The sequence below is a fragment of the Rousettus aegyptiacus genome, unplaced genomic scaffold (genome assembly GCF_014176215.1).
Source record: "Rousettus aegyptiacus isolate mRouAeg1 unplaced genomic scaffold, mRouAeg1.p scaffold_m13_p_15, whole genome shotgun sequence".
Classification (NCBI taxonomy): Eukaryota; Metazoa; Chordata; class Mammalia; order Chiroptera; family Pteropodidae; genus Rousettus; species Rousettus aegyptiacus.
Window position 1 is genome coordinate 13,953,952 of NW_023416290.1, and position 19,645 is coordinate 13,973,596.

A 19,645-nucleotide genomic window follows, 5' to 3' on the forward strand; every position below is an offset into this window, starting at 1 on the left:
TCCTAGCTGGTAAAGCTTTATTAAAGCCTTAAAATACGTATTTACTCTGCTTGTTGAGGAAAGGCTCTGGTACTATTGTCTTCTCAGGTTACCTATTTTAAGGCTTGTTGTGTTTTTCTAAGTAGTAGTAGATGGCCAGTGCGAATTAAGGCTTTAAGTAGGATAACCATAAGTTTTCCTTGGTGATTTCGAGAATCTAGTTTTACATACTTTATTTATGTTATAAGTCATTATTGTAAAATATAAAATTAATTGTTCTCTTATTTTTGGTACTTATATTCAGTGTTAATTATTTATATTTAGTGTTTATTTGAGGCTTGGTGTATGTCCTTTTTGTTTTAAATATTGATGGTGGAACTTTCATACTTTAGAAACATTGTTTCATGTGACTGTTAGAAATAAATCAAAATTGTTTCTTATATGTATTGAAAATTATACCTAAAATATTTTTAGCAGTATGATAAGAGAAAATACTCAGAAATGATTAAATCAAGGTATTGCTAAACCTTCAGGGAATATATCAGTTATATTTCTTAGATTTGTTAGGTGAACATTTCCTGAATATCTAAGGGAATTGCTCATCATTTTCAGGTAAGATATGCACTTAGCACTGCTATTCAGGATTAAAAGAGCAAAGTATTGCATTGATTGGTAACATTTTTGGCTGATGTGCAGGACTGCAATAAGTGGTGATACTTTATTAAATTCGTTTTTCCTTTTCTTTCCATATTTATCTTTACGCCCCTCTTGTAGGAAAACTAGGAGTCTATGATGCTGATGGCGATGGAGATTTTGATGTGGATGATGCCAAAGTTTTATTAGGCAAGTAGACGTTTTATTTTTTTGCTAGTGTTGGTTAAATGTCGGAAATAAAAGAATATTTTGCCTTGATAATATCTGTGTCAATTGTATACATTTTATGGAAGATATTTTCCTGTTTAAGTCATATATTTCATTCTTGTCGAGATGTTTAATTATTTTTCCATGGACTAATATTTCTATCCATTTTTATAAATAGATAAATATATAGCTCTTACACAAATATTTTTAATAAGTATAATTTTGTATGTTTTCAAATTTAAAGCACTTAACATTTAAACATATACATAATTTGCTAGTCGGTTTTCATATATGGTGATTATAGCCATTCTTTAGAATCGTTTGACATAATTTGCTAATGTTTGTAAGTTTCTAATGGCTTACATAAATTTATTTTGAAATAAAATAGTGATAGTAAACATCTTAAAATGTCCTGTGCATATTTTAAAGGTAATATTAAAATATAAACGTGTAGTCTTTGGCCAGATTTCTTTATTTTGGAAGTCTTAAGCCCTTTTTCTGTCATCAGAATTAACGTGTCATTATCATTGAGATGTTTCTTGTAATGGAAAAAGATTTAATATTCCCTAATTTGTTTTAAAATGCTGTCTTACTAGAAATAATGATATTGATTTTAATATGAAAATTTTATATGCTCTAGCTTGGTGAGGTCTGTGTTTCTGCTTATTAAACAGCATCATTTGTTTCACTTTAGTATGTAGCATGATGTGTATTAAATTTTTTGTACTAAAGTCTTTGGAAAAATAATGAATATGGCATGGCATTATATACTACACTAAGCTTAATAAAATAATGGCACAAAGAAATTCTGCCAGGGCGCACAGTTTTGTGTATATTTTAGGGATGTAACAGTGAAACTTTTCAGTAGATTTATTTTAACCTCCCTATAAAACAGGAAGTTTTAAATATGAAAGAAAGTGTTTTTATTTGTGATTAAATGTAACTTCTTAATTTTTGTTCACCTTTTATTATTTCTCAGTAGGAATTATGTTTGCTACTTAACAGTGGAAACTATCTATGAAATTTCTTTTTCCGTCTTAACCTTAATGGAATTTTCTATGTAATTCTGTCATATATCTAAATTTGAGTTTATAGACAGTAAATCCTCAGAAGACTATAAAATCCTCGGCATGCAAAATAAATAAAATTATATATAGAATTTAAAATTAGAATGTTGCTAATTTGTTTGCCTATAAATGGTTTATTACTCCATTATATTTAAATGATGGATTCCTAATCATAAAGCTTTTTAATTTCAAAAGTAACTTCATGTGGGCCAAGTTTCCTCATTTTTAGAAATAAAATTACTTATCTGTCAATTATTATTTTTAGCTTTAAATCGGTTATCTAGTCTGTCAGTTAAGAAATGTCAACTGTTAAAATGTATTATTTTTTCTATAGAATACACTGATTTCTTTAGCAAACATATTAATAACTTGACTTTTAGTGTTATATTTAGATTTTAAGAGTTCATCCCCGTTAAGGTTTTAAGCAGTCATTAAGAGGTTAAGTATAACTCAGAACATTGCCATTCACAGGTAGACACATATGAGTTATGCGCAAATCATGACTTGTACTTTTTTTATAAGAATTATATATTCCAAGGTGGAACCAAATTTGGTGAATCTCATTTCGTTTTGGTAATTTGACTCTTAATGCACAAAAGCTAATATAAACTATTTTGCAGTATATGTGTTCTGATTCCCAGTTCGTGTGGCAGTAAAGATGAAACAAATCACAGGTGAGCTGTCAGGCTCACTTATGTCCTCTGACCTTATTGCTATGATGTCTGAATTATCCACACGAAATATAACCTTGACTAGAATTGAATTTTATGACTGAAGTTCTTTTCTAGTTCATGATGGTGTTGTAGGTTAGTTGTGCCTCTGTTACTAACGGGTGGTTGAAAGAAAGAAGCCGGTGAAATTCTTGGAGTACAAAGACAGTATATTCAGGGAGAGGTTACAGCGGGGGTGGGGAGGGGTGTATTCTCCAAAAGAAGCCAGATTTCCTGCGTGCATTCTCAGTGGAGAGGCAGCTCAAAGGTCTAGGTCTTAGATTAAGGAGCGGGTGTCCAAGGGGATGGACTAAACTAGAGAGTTGGAGACTGGGAAGAGTTTGGCGTGGTGGATGACAGAAAAGTTGAGATTGTTGAACTTTCATAGTTTTGGCATTTCTTTCATAAGTATTTCTTTCTGCATTCTTGAATATGCATATATATAAATCTAATCAATTTGAGGAAATGTATGCATTCATGTTTACATTTCTTTCACGTTTTAAGGTTGGTTTTTCTAGTGAAATATCGAAAGATTGAAATATATGTGAGTGAATCAAGATCAGTAGCCATCATTAATTTGATTATTTCATTGTTTCTCTGGCCATGGCCGTTATGATATACTTTGAAAATATTCTGAGCCTATTGTAGTGTACATAGCTTCTTACTTTTGTGGCCAGATTATCTAAAATAAAGTAGTTTTGATTTTAGTTTGGATTGTTAAAACTACATTGTTTGCAAATGTCTTCTTTGAAAATTTGTTTCCCAAGTAAAATTGATAGGAGAATGATCTAAGAACTCAGTGCCGAGAGTAACATTTCCTTAGGCCACCACCACTGGAGGATTCTGTGACCGGCCTCTGACTAGTACGAGGTGGCACCGTTTCAGGTATGGAGGCTGCAGAACGAAAGGGGAGCCAGTCAGCGACTCCCAGAGCCTTGTCAGCGGGCAGCCCGGGAGAGCGCGTGTGAACCAGCGCACGGAGGACAGGCCTGGCTTCCGCCCTGTCAGAGGCCTTCACACCCTCCTCTTTGGTTCGGGCCAACGCTAAGAGGTTAAGGAATTATGCACCAGAACATTTTCTTCCTCTTTGGATAAAAAGTATTTTTGTCTTAATCACAGGAAGGTTTCATAGTTGGATAAATAGTTCTGTTTAAATACTTTGCATACTTATTACGCACTTCAACCTGTCACACTGAAGGAAGGTAAAGTTTTATATTTAGTACTCGATACTTAGAAGTACTTGTAAATGAAGAGAAATAAAAGTGTTTGTTGTAAATATACAGCTATAGTGTTTTAAGAGAGGAAGGAGAAACTATTATTCCCACAGAGACCTGGGTGGGAGTACAGAGCTCCTCTGTTCATAGCACTTGTCAGTTGTCATATTCAGTGAAAAAACATCTGGGTTTTTGAGTTTTATGTAAATAATAACTGCATTTTGTTCTCCCCTCCCCGCCCGTACATGAAGAATGGCATGATGTAGTTCTTCCGTGGGCCATAATCTTTGGTATTTATTCTAGTTGCCTTATTATTATCCTTCACCTGCCAATTTGACTGCTGGTAGGTATGCTGAGTGGAGAATTCTGTGTTGTCAGAGCCCGAAATCCTAAATTAGGTGGTTATAATTTCACCTCTGAAACCATGGAGTTTCACATTTCTTACAGCCGGAACCATCTCCCCTGGTGGGTTCCCCCCACTCCTCAGAATTATGGGCCTTGCCGTATAGAGCTTGGTAGTATTGGTGAACGTTGGTACTTCCTAAAGCCAACAGACCTTTCCTACTCAATGCCCGTTCTTCGTAGGAAAAAAAAAAACAAAACCATATGATAAAAACAAATATCACTTGGCTTTGTTTCCATCACGGGCCCTGTTTTGGGACCAGGACTTACAAACAGCAGGAGTCAGAGTCTTTGCAGTAAAAGCTAATTTTGTGGGCTGATGGGGAGAGAACTTTGGAATGTTCTAATTACAAATGACTGGCCAAGGCTTTGATCTGATCTTACGTTGGTAGGCAGAGTGAATTATTATTGATAGCTGACTTTTGTCATTGGCCAAAATTATAGGACCGTGAGTCAGTAGCCGGAGCATTATAAAGGTAACATTCTTGTAGTGTTAAAATTTGTTAACTTTCTGAGTTACGTGATTTGAATGCATTTATACCCATCTGTGGAGGCTATGCACAGTAATCCTGTTATTCCCGTTAATTTCACATTTTCCCAAGTTAACTCCAGGTCCTAAGGGGAAAAGTTTGAGAAAATGAACCTTTCTATTTTTCAGTGGATATTTATGGATATATGTAAATGTTTGTATAATCAACTCTCGATAATATCTGGTTGGTAAACAAACAAATCTGGAGGTTGTCTGAAGTATCTATGTTTTTGCCCTCAGACTATAATCACTCTTCTCACTGACAATAGTCAATCGATTTTGGCTGATGCAATTTTGTGTTTTTCAGCTCTAGATTCTCTAATGCGAGAAAGGCAAACCTGGTTAGGGGCTGGTAGGAATGGTGAGGATTGATCAAATTGTGCCTCTCCTTTAGCACGTATAATTGAGAGTTGATTGTAAGGTGTGCATCTTGATCAATTTCTTTGTTTTTCAAAATATCCTTTCTGTAAACCTCTGTGTCCATGATGCACATCCTTTTTGAGATCACTCTTCTTCAACTTCTTTTTTCCGCCTAACTGCTCTCCTTATTTTCTCTTTCTCTCTTCCTTTATTCTTATGTAGGCCTGACCAAAGATGGCAGTAATGAAAATATTGATTCTCTTGAGGAAGTCCTTAATATTTTAGCAGAGGAAAGTTCAGATTGGTTTTATGGTTTCCTCTCATTTCTCTATGATATAATGACTCCTTTTGAAATGCTAGAAGAAGAAGAAGACGAAAGCGAAACCGCAGATGGTGTTGATGGTACGTCACAGAATGAAGGGGTTCAGGGAAAGACTTGTGTCATTTTGGATTTACATAACCAGTAACTTTGATTCAGGGACTGACGTCATTGGCTTACGAAAACCCGAAGCCGGCTCCTTTCCCCTTCTTTCCTTTGCTCAGCCAGGGCTTACTTACCGTGCAGCGGGGCAGCCGCGATCGAACAGTGCAAGGCAGCCTCGTGATCTTTCCCCCCAGTTCAGCTCCCAGCTAGTCCTTTGCTTGGCTTCCCCACTTCTAGTGAAGAAAGCGGCATTCTTCATTCTTGTAGCTGTCTACAAAGTGCGTTGAGAATGACGTTCTTGGTGGTATAATTGGTTTCTGTATCATTCTGTTTCAATTTATGTATTCACTGAACTAAATTTAGAAATTTAATGGCACATTGTTTTGTGATTAACCCTTGATGCTTGTCTCTCTAACACACTATTAAGATGATTATAATGGACTTGATTATCACAATATTTCTAGCATGATTCATAAATTAAATGCTTCTCTGTTGATCTTTAACATGACTGATGTGTAAAATGGTGGTTCTTAAAAAAGCTGATTTTTTAACAATTGTAATTTGTCTAGGTTAACTGATTTATCAGATAGGTTAATACCAATTTCAATGTAAAATTCTGTATTAATGGTGCTTTTAAAATAATTTGAAAATAACCCCATGTTTATGCCTTAGGGTAGTTAAATTACTATATTCAGATAGTAGTATGTCTGAATATTTCTGTCCATGAAAGCAAAATTTATTTTTAATTTTATTTCTAGGTATACATCCAGAGAAAGTAATTTGTATTTTTTTTAAAGTAGGCATATTGCACAAGAAGGAAAATGTGAATATGTATCTTAAATAATGTTGTACATATTAAAATTATTCATCCTAAATAAGTCTTTTTCCATTTTTTTCCCCTGTATTATCTTATTAATTGGCTATCAGCTTTGACTTAGGTATAAAACGATTTTTAGATTTTTAAGTTAAATTTCTTAATGTGGTAATTCTTTTTAGGAGAATACATTTTTGCCATTAAAAACCTTAAAACCATCTTTGAATCAATTGATCTAAAATTAGTTTGGTTCAATAATATCAAAAGTAATCGTATTAGCCATATATAACCTGCATTTCTTAAAGCGAGAGTTCACTCATTTCCTCCCTTAATCAAAGCTCTTACAGCTTGAAAGAAATAAGACCTAAGACCTTTGATTTCTTTACTCTTGCAGGGAGTGGCATTTCATGTTTTTAAACCTCTTAGTGCTTCTGTGAAACTTAGCTTTGGTTCTTCACAGTTTAAAATTAGAAAATGTTTTTATTTTTTTAATACTTTATAATTTCTACTGTTCACATATTTTTTATTTTTCATATTTAATCAAATTGCTTTCTGTTAGTGGGTTTTTTCATCCATTTTTTTTTTCCCCAGAGGGAACTATGACAAATTTAGTTTATTTGGTAGAAATCATTCTCGTAGCCTATTGAAGCTACAGCCTGAGAGTAGGTCTCATCGGAACACAGGGAACATAGCAGTTTCCACCTTCACTCACCATTTACATGTGTCAGGGAAAACTGTTCAATTTACTAATCTTATTTTAAGTTAATTTTGGAAATAAATATGCATATTGTACATTGGACAGCGATCTAAAACTCAAATGGCAATTAAAACTCTAGTTTGTCTTTCTCTCATTATTTAGGGAATATGTTTTATTCTGTTAATGTTTTTGACAGTCAAAAACTTTTGATTTTGATATGTTAATATTCTAGAATGAGTGTGATTTAATAATGTTCTTTTGAAAGCTTATGCAGTTTTTACCCATACTTATTGTGTTTTCCACTTCGAATTTAAGTACTGTGAAATATCAAAGTTCATTAGGTTTAAATTCAAAAGCGTTCTCAGGCCCCACTGTCAATGAAAGTTACTTAGCCAGATGTCTGAGATGTATATTTTAAAGCAGTCTTATTTCTTAATGCTTCATTTCTACTAACTCTAAAAGATGTTTGATTCGTTTATGAGACGTATATAATCAAATTTGTGTGTTAAAAATGTTTGGAATCATTAATTTCTCATCAGGCTCTTTTTTTTGTCTTGATACTAACACATTTTATGTACAGAAATTAATTATGCTTTATATTTTGTAAGTGAAAAATAAGGATGTGAGATTATAATTTGCCATTCATTTAGCATCCCCTCCAATGAGCCCTTTTGAAAAACCTCAGAGAAAGGGAAAATCCAAGTAGCTCGTGAACCCCTGACTTCTGTGACTTCCTTCAACTTGTACTTAATGCTTGTTTTAGTGACAGAAAATAAAGTCGTTTGCAAAACTGCAATAGAGTATTTTGAAGCGGACCAAAATTACTTCACTTAAATTTTATTTATTATATATAATTCTTAATTTTCTAAGGATTTATTGTAAAATTTTCTGTTCCATAACTTCCTAGCTTAAACTTGGGAACATACTTTAAAAAGGCAAAATTGTATTCTGTACATTTGAATATTTATAGTTGCAGAATTTTAAGTTGTACTGTATTTACTCTGCTTTTCCAGTTTTGAGCGACCAAAGGAACTTTGCCGAGTGTGCTCTGTGTTCAGATGTGGCGTTGTCTCCTCACAGATGCTTTTGCTTCCTCGGATACACTGCCATTCTTCCAACTGGAAAGGCACTGGGTCTTCTGGAGTTTGTCCCCAAACTCCAGAAGGAAGTAGCATTATGGAGACTTATTTTCCGCACTTTAGCATCTTTCAGCCCTGGTTTCCCTGGGACATGAGCGATGGGAAGTAAGTCAGTTGGAGAAGCATCTTTTAGGTGTTGATCTTATTTATTACATTCCTGAGACCTTAGCTGCCAGCTTGCTGCCTGTGGGAATCATGCAGGTGCCGCGGACATGGTGGAATGCTGGGTAATCCTGCCTTTTCACTTGTACTACATTCTTTATTCTGGGAAGTACCTCCCTGTCTTAGACAACTGTATCCCAACACGTAAGAAAACTTTCTTCTGCTTGAATTCTGGCTTATTTTTCTTTGTAGTTAGCAAGACTGAACAAAATGTTTCTTTGTCTATCCTGATGTTTATGATTTTGGAGGGTCATCAAAAGCAGATATAGATGTAGACATTATTCTCAATTTGTACAATTGGCAGTTACACCTCTTGGGGATTGATACTCAGTGACCCTTTCTAAATAAGATTCTGGTCTGTAAAACAAGTAAGACTTATTTCCTGCCATTTGGGCTGTGGAATTTTCTTTGATAATGGCACGTATTTGGAGTGCTTTAATGAAATTCAGTGGCTCATACTACATCATCACTCATTGACTGATGGAACAGTATACCAGTTTCTCTGCCCCAGCTATTCGTTGAGATAACCATGTAATACATAGGCCTAGGTATTAACTAAACTGTGAACTCCTTGCAGTTAACAACCAGTTCTTAGGCTTCATTCCTTGGGGGTAACTCACCGCATAAAAATACACTGTGGTGTGTATGTTCTTGTTGTTGTTTAACCAAATTAAATAAGTGAAAAATTATTGGACATATTTTTTTGAAGGGAAAGAACGTTTCGAAGTTTGTATAATAAACCAACTTATGCTAACAGAGGTCTTCATGCCATCTTTCTCATATCTCATTTGTATGTGAATCAGCATTTTCTCTTTATTTGAACTCTCAGTCTCTGAATATAATCCCTTCATAAATTTTTATTCTTTTGGTTCTGTTATGTTCTAATCCTCCTTTCTCTACTTGCCGTAGAGGGTTGAAAGGTTTATAGTTTTCTTTTTTAAAAAAATGTCTGTTATACCATCTATTTAAAAATAAGAAAGAAATTGTTATAATGTCCTTATATGCACTTTACCAAAACCAAATATCCATTCTTGAGCAACAGTCTGCCTCGTTCACAGATCCTTTACTTAGGTATTTGCACCTTTTTTTGTTATCTATAGTCAATGCTGAAATAACTCTTCATGTTTCAGTATGGGAAGGAGGAAGTTGAAAACTGAGGTTCAGAGTGACTCGCAGGTCTCACCAGGGACTTTGGAAGTGACTGAAATGGCCTAAGTATGAAGCGATACCCAGACTGCCAATTCTATGGCCAACTCTGAATAGCTGCTGTAGCTACCTGCATTTCTGTAATGGAGCCAGTTTTCTAAAATTATGTCCATTGCAGGTCCAGCTATTGGCTTAATGACTGAGGTTTTTAATTTCATACAGAACATTTCATTTTGAAAATGTGTCTAGGATAGTGGCTCTGAGACAGTTGCCAAAATGATATTAATTACCTTTAGGTAACTCCTTGATGTTCTAAGGGAAGAATATTAGACTCGCTTTCTTCCAATTTCTGTGTAAGAATTCCCAAATAGTAAGAGAGCCATTGACAGTAATCACCTTAGAAACCATCAGAATAAACATACAGGACAAAGTGGAGGTAAACAATGTGGTGATTATTCATTTTTGCCAATCTCTTTACTGTAACCGCATCCTAATGCCTCTTTGACGACTGCCTTCAATCAGAATTTATTCTATCAATAACAATAACTGATCTTAAGGGATTATAGAATACTAAGATGCTTCCTTTCCTGGCTCTAATGTAATGCTCTATATACTACTTGGATACTGTTTTTAAGGAGTTATTGTATTATCTTGAATTTTATTTGATGGGACTTCCATTTTTTCCCCCTCCTGGATATTGGCTATGGTAGTAAAGAGAGAAAAGGAGAAAAATAGGGCATATTAGGTGATTTTCGATGCTGTAAAGAGACTCTACGTCAACCATAGTTCCAAATGATACGAAATTAATGCTGTCTATAATTAGGAATTATATAAAAGCAAAGTCTCACATACATGCTCTGTGCTTTTCTCTGGGGCCACCTCTCTAATGTCCCCATGCTTGTAGGGTTTTTTGTCTCTTCATGCGCTCGTCCGTCCTGGGTTACCACTGACCCCTTCTCCGCCCTTGGGCTTCACGCCATTGTTGGAAAAGGTCCGTTCTCAGTTTACCTGACTCGAACCTCTGCGAGGCACTCGCGTCTCTGTGACAGTGTTGTTCTCTTTAGTAAACATTCAAAACCTTTTCTACGCTCTTCCGTCTTCCTTTCTCTGGAGAGGCCGTTTTGCTTTCCGCTTTCCCAAGACAGTCAGCTCTGACTTGGGTCCTGTCATCTCCATCTCTCTATACTATAGGACGTTCCTTTTCTCTTTGAATGTTTCTCGAATCATCGTTTCTTCTCATCGGTCATTTTTCGGATGCGGCATCTTCTGGTTTCCAACGCTAACCCTTCCCCTTGTGCCTGTGCCTCCTCTGACGGGCTCATCATTTCTGCCCTCTCCCGTGAACTCACTTTGTTTTTCCTACGCAGCGCAAGCCTTTGCTTCCCCCGGCCGTCAGTGTGCACAAACACAGATGAAATTCTTCCAAACCCCTTTCCTTTTCTCCCTGCTGAGAATCTTGGAAAATCGCACGTATGATCAGTTTTCTCTAAGGCGGTAAGAGAGCCCCTCAGGAGCACCCTGGGTTTTTGCTCACCTTTCTTTCCACCTGTGTTTTCCCTTACTGTAATGTGACCACCTCTTGCACTGCTCGCAAACCTGTATTCTGAACAACCTTATGGTGCATTTAATAACTAACGTAATTCAGTAGTGTCCTCATCCTGAACCTTCATTCACACCTTCCTTCCTAAAACTGCTCGTTTCAGTTTTAGAGCACTGCATTTTCTTGGCTCCTCTTTTGTTCATAACTCAGTGACTCCTCTATTAACTTTCTGTTTTCCAAGTGCTGTACTTTCTTTCATACCTGTACTGGTTCCTTCAGAGACTGAACATGATAATTGTGGCTTAAATTATTGAGCTGTCTTTGTCATGTCAAACGTCTTAAAAACCTTTGACTTTAAGTTCAGAAAATGTAGATTACGTTGATACTTTGAAATTTTATAGTATATTGCACATTCTTAATTTGTATCTCTTTAAGGATTTATACTTAAAGTGGAAAAGTTTTAACTAAAGTGCTCACTATTTTTTCCTGTTTTACTAATCTGATGCTGATCTAATATTTTAGCTCTTTAACAACAAGACTTTAGCCTTTTCATTAGTATCACTCTTTTGACTATATCGTAATAGTGATGCTGAGAGGTGTGCACTCTGATTCCCACCTCTGCTCCCTAACAGGATAATCCAGGCCTGCGTTTCAGGAACATGCAGGCGGCCATAGGGGACATTAGCATCACTAAAAGTACATTTTTCTACTAAATGCTGATTTCTTCTGCACATTGGATAATGCCAGGTATTTAAAAGTTGGCATTAAAAGAATGTTTGACATTTTATTTTGAAATAAACTTTAGTGCAAGTGGTCCAAGATAGCATTCATTAGTGCGGTGTGGCATGTTGTTTTTAATAGAATCTAGGGAAAAAATCAAATTTTGTCTGTGAAAAATAGTTGTCATACACACACACACATACTGATTATGGTTATGAGTGTATGATCAAGTAATTGGACAGATATATAAAACCATGTGGAACAGTTAATTCACGTTTCTTTTTTTAATGCAGTCGGGCAAGACATACTAATACTTCTTTTCCCATAAGAGGATGAGAATAATGCATCCAGAATAAATTACCATTCTCAGCTGGACTGTCTTGTTTGATGGCAACAAATTGCAGTGACTAGAGAAAGGAGAAAGAATGAGGAATAGAGGAGGCTTTGAACAGCACAGCAGAATAGGAGTAAAAACATCTTACACTGTGGGAGTGCGATTTCAGTTTTGAGAAACATGTAGATCGGGTTCTACAGTTTCCAGCAGGAATAGTGTAAAAGAGCTAGTGGGCTTTCTTGTGACACTTTAGACCTTAGTTGTATGGCAGCAGATTGTGTTTGGTGTGACCTCATGGGAGGCGAAATACTTTCCACCTGTGCCTGGGGAATGGGTTGGCAACTCGGAATGCGGCTTTGGAAAGCTTGCTGACACAGGAGTGCCGCAAAGCAGCTGTGTGACCAGGAGTTGGCTGGGGTGCTGCGTACAGCCTGGTTGGAATGAGTGTGCTGAGAGGTATGTGGTATCAACATTTGTTAGAGCATTAAAAATAAACCCATTATCGGAACTTTCATTTGCCGAGAGGAAATAGAAGACTATAGCAGAGCTTTTAGATAAAGAGTTAATATAGATCTGCATAATAGTATAATTTCTTACTTGTGTAATTTTTAAATAAAGTTTGATAAGAAACTATGGGGGAGAAAAAGCAAGGCTTATTCAAATGGTTAAGGTTAAAATTCTATTAAAATGTGGTGTCCTTTTTTTGGATGGCAATGCTGATTAAGTTGGGAAATAAAGTCCTCAGGTCATGTCACCTCTGGTGCTTGTAACTGAGCACTGGTGTCGAGAGCAGCAGTCAGTGGCCGTCCAGGCACCGCGGAGGACGCACCGTGCCCAGTGGTAATCAGACGTTTCTAAAGCCAGCCGTGGTTTCAGGTCCAGCGCGAGTTGCGAAGTTGACTGAATCTGGATTATAGTGCATTTTTCTGTTATAGATAGCGAAAGTAAGGCTCTAAAATGACATATAAATGATAGATATTTAAATGTTGAAGGAGTGTATTTTGTAAATGGTGTATTTAAGTAATTTGTTTAATAGATGCATCGATTTTAACTTTTATAGATACTTATTTTTAATTACCTTAATATTTTCTGTTTGTAACCTATTTTCATTTTATAAATACCAACAGAAGGACCTGGTGGGGTAGTCAAGAAAAAAACTAAGGCTAAAGGTATTTTCTGTTTTTTAAATTGGCCTCGAGTGAATCAAGTATAATGCTTGAAAATGCATGACATTTCCTAGATATGTTTTGTAAATGCAGTTACTAATGCTAAATGTTACCGCTTTTTGGTTTTGAGTGCACCTTTGGTCATAAGTAGTTTTATCAAGACTTCATCAAAGAATTTTCTGCCTCAAGCCTGTAATACTAAGTAATTTCCTCTTTGTATTATCAAAACTTTGTAACAGTCCTTAAGAACATATATATTATAACAATATCATGATATTGTTTTTCTGTATAAATTTGCACATACATATCCTACCTTCCAACATAAAACCTCTCTTAGTTTGAATTTTTTAATTACTGTTGGAAAAAAAGATGAACTCATCAGTGATTTCATCTTTCCAAAAGCCGATGACACTCTGTCTTAGAGCACAATAAAAGCTAGTGTGATCCAACTTGTAGTTGTCAGTAAAATGAAAACTTACATATATAAGCTGCGGCACTGCATTATGTTAGTATAGAACCGCTATGTTTGGTATTTTTTTTTAATTACTATACCTGTCAACCATTATATATAGGCTAACAGCCTATTATTACAGCCTTATTTTGTATCTCTCTGGTTTTTCTTTTTCATACGTAAATATATATGTCCTTCAGAGAAAGGGGCATGGGGAAAGTGCATGTTTTTCTTTACAAATTTATAATCGTTTGTGTTCAAGTGCTTGGCAGATTGTTCGTAATTTGTTTTTGGTGAAACATTAACAGGTGAGACTTTCACTATGTGATTTGCAGGGTTTTGTGATTTATATTTTAATGTTAAGATTAGGAAATTTTATGTTTTAACTTTGTATCCCCCCTGAATAATTCCTGGGGAGAAAACAGAACTTTCACCGCTAGACAAGCTTTCTGCTCTCGCAGTGCTATTATCTGTGTTGCTCTGTGAACAGCACTAGCGTAGATTGAGGACCTAGATGCTTGATTTTTTATGAATGCCGTTCTGCATTTTTACAAGGTTATAATATGATTTTCTGGAAGAATCAAATAACATTTCGTGCTATGTGAATTACATGATTTTGATGGGAAAATCGCATTTTCCACATTTTATTATTTTAAAGAAATATTTCATTTTCTTTGTTTCTGCTTAAATGCTGCACCATGCAATAAACACCTTCCTTTTCCAATTTTGTAATAAGAGGAAGAAGGTGAAATTCAAAGGTTTCACTAACAGCGCTATTAAATTTTATATAAAGCAAGTTGAAAGCAGTGTCTTAATGAGATTTGGAATTACCTATATATCCCATTGAATTGCTCTCTCCCCTGTGAGCATGGACAATATGTATGTCGGCTTGAGTGGCTCTACATAAATTAACAGGAAACATGCTTAAAGGAATACTGATTTCATAATGTTGAATATTAACAGAAAATAAATTCTACTTGTCTTTTTACGCACCATAGATAATTTATAATTTCATACTCACATGGATATTGTATTTTTTTAATTATATCATATTTAATTTTTTATGTGTATACTGTTTTCAGGGATTATAAGCACACACATTTTAAGGACATAATTTTTTGTTAGAACTAAAATTTTAAAAATTATCTTTGTACAAATACTTGGAGTTACGGGAAATTTGTTCTTATGTTGTCAGTATTCCTTCAATTATGTCATTATGGTTGTGAAATGTGAGTTGTTAATATTTTGTGTAAAGCACTACCTTTATGGATGGACTCGTTGAATAGTACTGCATTTTAATCTTGTTTTAAGACAAACCATACCATATTTCAAGCCGGAAAAATATAGTGGCAAGTTTCTAGCATTTCTTGTATAGTTGGTACTTTATAAAGGTTTGCATCTATTTTTAATGAATTTAAAACTAGTGGATTAAAGGTCACTTTTTGAATGATCATTTCATGTGTGGGGGAGATTTTATATAAAGACTATACATTCGCATTAAGTTACCATTCTGTGAAGTAAGAGATGCTTTCAATAAACATTTTTTTCCTTTGATTGGATAACTTGAAAGTTAAAGAACTCACTAAAGAAGAGCTCAAGAAGGAAAAAGAGAAGCCTCAGTCCAGGAAGGAAAGTAAGAATGAAGAGAGAAGAAAGGGAAAGAAAGAAAAAGAGGATGACCGGAAGGATAAGAAAATGGCTGATTCTGATATATCCAGGAAAGAGTCTCCTAAGAGTAAAAAGGACAGAGAAAAAGAGAAAATGGGACTAGATAAAGGTGCTAAAACCAAGGAAAATAGAAAAAAGTCAGCAAATATAAAGGATGTTTCTAGTAAAGTGGCATCCAGAGACAAAGATGACAGAAAGGAAGGGAGAAGTTCTACCAAGCAGGCACATTTAGCAAAGGAGAATACCCAGAAGAGAAAGAGCTAAAGCTCTAGCACCACCATCCCAGGAAATGGTCATATTCTTTATTGTCATTTGCTGCTAAAGTATTGAGTCTTGCTCTGCTTGGGGAAGATGTGTCAGTTAGCCATTGAATGTAATTATTGGTGCTCAGCAAGTAAATTCTTTGAAATTTAAGTACACTGTCTAATGCTTCTAAATTTAGAAGATGAAGCTTTAAAAATATATAATAAAAACGTGGTGTAATAAGTTCTATTTTATTAATGTATTGCTCATGTATCCAGATAAATGTATATGTATAATATGAACTGTAATTTATTAATATATTGAATACTTATATTGGAATTGAATAATAATATCAAGACTTTAAATAGTATTTATATACAGGGTGACATAACTTTCAGGTATGATAAATACTCCAGTAGATAGGAAGTTGTCTTCTTTCTCCATTTGCCCTTGGTTTTCTTCCTGCCGTCCCCTTCCTGCTTCCCTTTTCCTTGCCAACTTCCTTTCCCCCTCCCCCTCCTTTTTCTTGCCAGGGTCCCCTCTCAGGCTCCTGTGACATCTGTATTCCTCCTTTCCCAGACTCTGGCCCCCCGCCCCCTAGGCTCTCAAGGTCTTCCTCAGGCTCGTCCCAGATAAATTCCCTTCTCTTTCCATCTCTCTCCTATTGAATCTCTCCTCCCCAGTTTTTCCCTATCTCCCTTATTTACCTTCTTCATCCCTCCAGCTTTATTTACCTCCTTCACCCTTCCAAGCCTCCCCACTCCTCACCCCTCTCAGCTACCTCTCCCTTCTCTACCAGCCCTGCCCCATCTATCAACCAGTAAATACTGTGTTCCAGATACATTGTTTTGAGGACTCCGGATTAGTCCTGAGTAAAAGGGAATTTAATTTAGAAGAACAATTTAGAACATTTTATGATCTCTTTACAGACTCCAAACATTATAGAAGCCTTTAATTATTTCAAATTAGCATATCCTTTCATTTTATATCACGTGGTTTTTCAGCTGTTTGGGTGAAATGGCTTATATTTTTCATATGTGATTATATCATAATTGTTTACCATTTCTAAGGAATTGCAAATTTGAGATCTAACTAGAGCTCAGAATTTAGTTCATCAGAAAACATTTAATAAAATGAAATTTCATATGAATACATTTCTACACATGGTTTATACTATTCGTGCATGAGGTCTTAAACCTCTGATTGTGACTGCTGGTGAAATTTAGTTATTAAGAGAAACCTGATTGTAACAGAATTGAGAGTGCCGCCACGAAGATTTTATTTTTAAATATAATTATTCAACTTCCAACATTTTCACTGAAGAGCTTAAAAACTGATATTTTGACCTAATTAAAGATATTTCATGTTAGACATGAATACACATTAAGTGCAGATGCTTAGGCTAGCACCTTTTACTGCTTAAAACCAACACTTAAACATTTAGTGGACAAAAATTTCACCTGACAATAGAATGATACATTGAAATGGAAATCCTAGAGAATATCTAATTTAGTATTTCTATCTAATCCTATTACTTTAATGTTTAAAAACTGAGGCCCAAAGAGATTGTAACGTGGTAACTTAGGGTTTCACATGTTATTAGTCAGAATTTTGTTATTTTTATAGATGACAGGAACACAGTAAACCAAAAAATGTATTTTATGGCTCATGTGGTTAGCAAAGACAGGGGCACTGGCCTCATGTGACCAGATCCTGAGCACAGGCCTGCGATCACAGCTCTGCCTTCTTAGCTCCGGTTCAGATCTGGCTCTGCCAACTTCTGCTCGGCTTTACTTACGCAGAGGCACTGCCCGATGCACATGGACCTCAGAAGGCCCCTGACACGTCTTTCTAGTGTAGCAGTCTTAGTGCAAAGAGGCAGTTTTCTGAGATGGCTTTGGGAGAATTAGACCTGGCCTGGTTAGGCCTGGTGACCACCTGTGACCATTGTCACAACTGGATTGTGTAGTTGGAGACAGGTTGGTTTTCGTGGGCACAAAGCTTTCAGTGAGGGTTGAGCGTGTTCCACTCAAACCATGTGAGATGTTTCCTGCAGGAAAAAGCTTCTGGGAGGATCAGAGGGAGGCTCTCACTGAGGACTGGACAGATCAAGATGCAAGAGTTATTCAACACACGTAAAGGTTACCAGATTTTAAAATGTGTTCTGATGTTTGCTCTTGCTGCTAAGATGGATTGTTTTTTAAATGTATATACAAAATTTCAAGTGTTCATTTTTCTGTAGATGATTTTCTCCCTTGCAGAAGGGCAGAGAATTATGATTGCATTTACTGAGACATTCTAATAATTTTTACTCGGATTTTGAAGGACATTGGCCATGGGGCACAATATTATCTCTTTAGCAAAGCATTTGGAAATATATTTTAGTTCTATCAAGTTTTCCTTTGATTGTCAGCTCAAGAATTAAAGCATCTTTACAGCATCTTTACTAAAACATTTAAAAATATTTCAAGACCTCTCGTGAATTGAGAATTGATTTCTTTTTTTTTTTTATTCTTCTCTTTTCTTCAGTAAATAAAGGCTTCAACAGAATTTATTGCAGTGGAGGCCACACTTTGTCTGCATTGGCATTAGATAACTGACAATTGAATTAAAAGATTTAGAGTGAGATAAGCTTTTAGTCATCACTAATGGTTTAAAATTATGTTTGCATTCTTGGTTTTATTCACTTTTTTTTTTTTAAGGATATAGTTCTTGCTGTATTCTGCTTTTTCATATTATTATCTATGGATACTTAATACTAGAAAGGTTTACTCTTTTTAAATGAGTCATCTAGAAGTCAGGACAAATTTCATAATATGAAGTGGGAATCAAAAAGTCCTGAAAAGTGAAAATGAAATACTAGGAATGTAAGTTTATTTTGTGATAGCACTAATAAATTTTTGATTTAAATCACACTATGAGATGATACTTAGAATCCTAAAAAAATGACATCATTGGCATAATTTTTAAAAAACTTTGACAGTGTTTCACACATGAATAGCACAGTCATTGTATAGATGGTTAGTTTCTAAATGTTTGAGCGCTATCAACTTTTCCAAGGGTCTTTTTTATCCTTTAATATTCACGTTGCTCTCTTTTGAAGCACATTAGCATCGTCGATTTGTTTCTTCACTGGTTGTGTAACCTCTATGTGTCATTTGTTAATGGCTTTTTCCTGTGAATTTTAGATATTTCTATCATCACTTGTAATCTTTTTGAAATATTTCCTTAACAAGATTTCAGTTCTACTTTATGGGTGATTTACATTGTGCGTGCATGGACCTCTCAGCATTTCACAACGAGGGAGAGGCTGGTAAAGGATTGACATATATCAACCAGCGTGACTGCTTGAGGTAACCTCGGGGCATTGATTCTGTGATTGGTTCACAGAGAATAGTTTGTAGTGTTGTGGCCTGCTCTGCCATACAACACTATAACTTTAGAGGTTCTCCTGATTACTTGGATAATAAGGACTCCCTAATTAAACTTCCATGAAAAAAGCAAAGGCAGTAAACAAGTATGCTTCTTAATTTTAAGTGTTTTAAGTTAACTGTGATGCCAGTTGCCATGAATGGGTTTGGTGGCTTGGGCCATATGTCTCCTGACTTCGGTTCCCTTCTTTGTCCAGTTCCTTCTGTTCCTGCCCATTGATAGCAATTCTCCAGATGGATTCCTTGGATCGTTTCAGAATAAATTGGATCTTGGCAATGCCGGTTTTCCTCATTTGCAAATTGAAGATGATACTTTTCCCTCAAGGTGGTTGTGAAAAGTAGCTGGTGTTCGCATATGCAACGCACCTGGCACCTTGTCGACACGCGTATTTCCCTGTCCTTTGGTGGAATAGCTAATAAATCTAAAGAGCTTCAGTCAGTTGTTCAAAATTTAGAAGCACCAGGCCTATGATTCCTACTCCTGCTTTTGTTAACAGGTTGGTTGTGAGACAAGAAAGTCCTTTGTCCTTTGTGACTAATACATCTTCGTGAAACGGGTGTACTGGTTCCTGATTTGTTCTACTGAGA

General features: G+C 35.6%; 1 protein-coding gene across 8 annotated transcripts in view; it reads left to right on the forward strand.

The window, feature by feature from the left end:
- Positions 1 to 19,645, forward strand: part of ASPH (aspartate beta-hydroxylase) — a 176,807-nt gene that overhangs the window by 27,158 nt on the left and 130,004 nt on the right. For 4 of the 8 annotated variants that reach the window (XM_036232830.1, XM_036232831.1, XM_036232829.1 and 1 more), the window contains one exon: positions 754 to 822. In XM_036232830.1, coding sequence (XP_036088723.1) covers positions 754 to 822 — 69 coding nt within the window. Of the gene's footprint in view, positions 1 to 753; positions 823 to 5,344; positions 6,421 to 13,225; positions 13,268 to 15,285; positions 15,916 to 19,645 lie in introns of those variants that run through there. The other 4 variants (XM_016162545.2, XM_016162546.2, XM_016162543.2 and 1 more) reach the window with 3 other exon arrangements.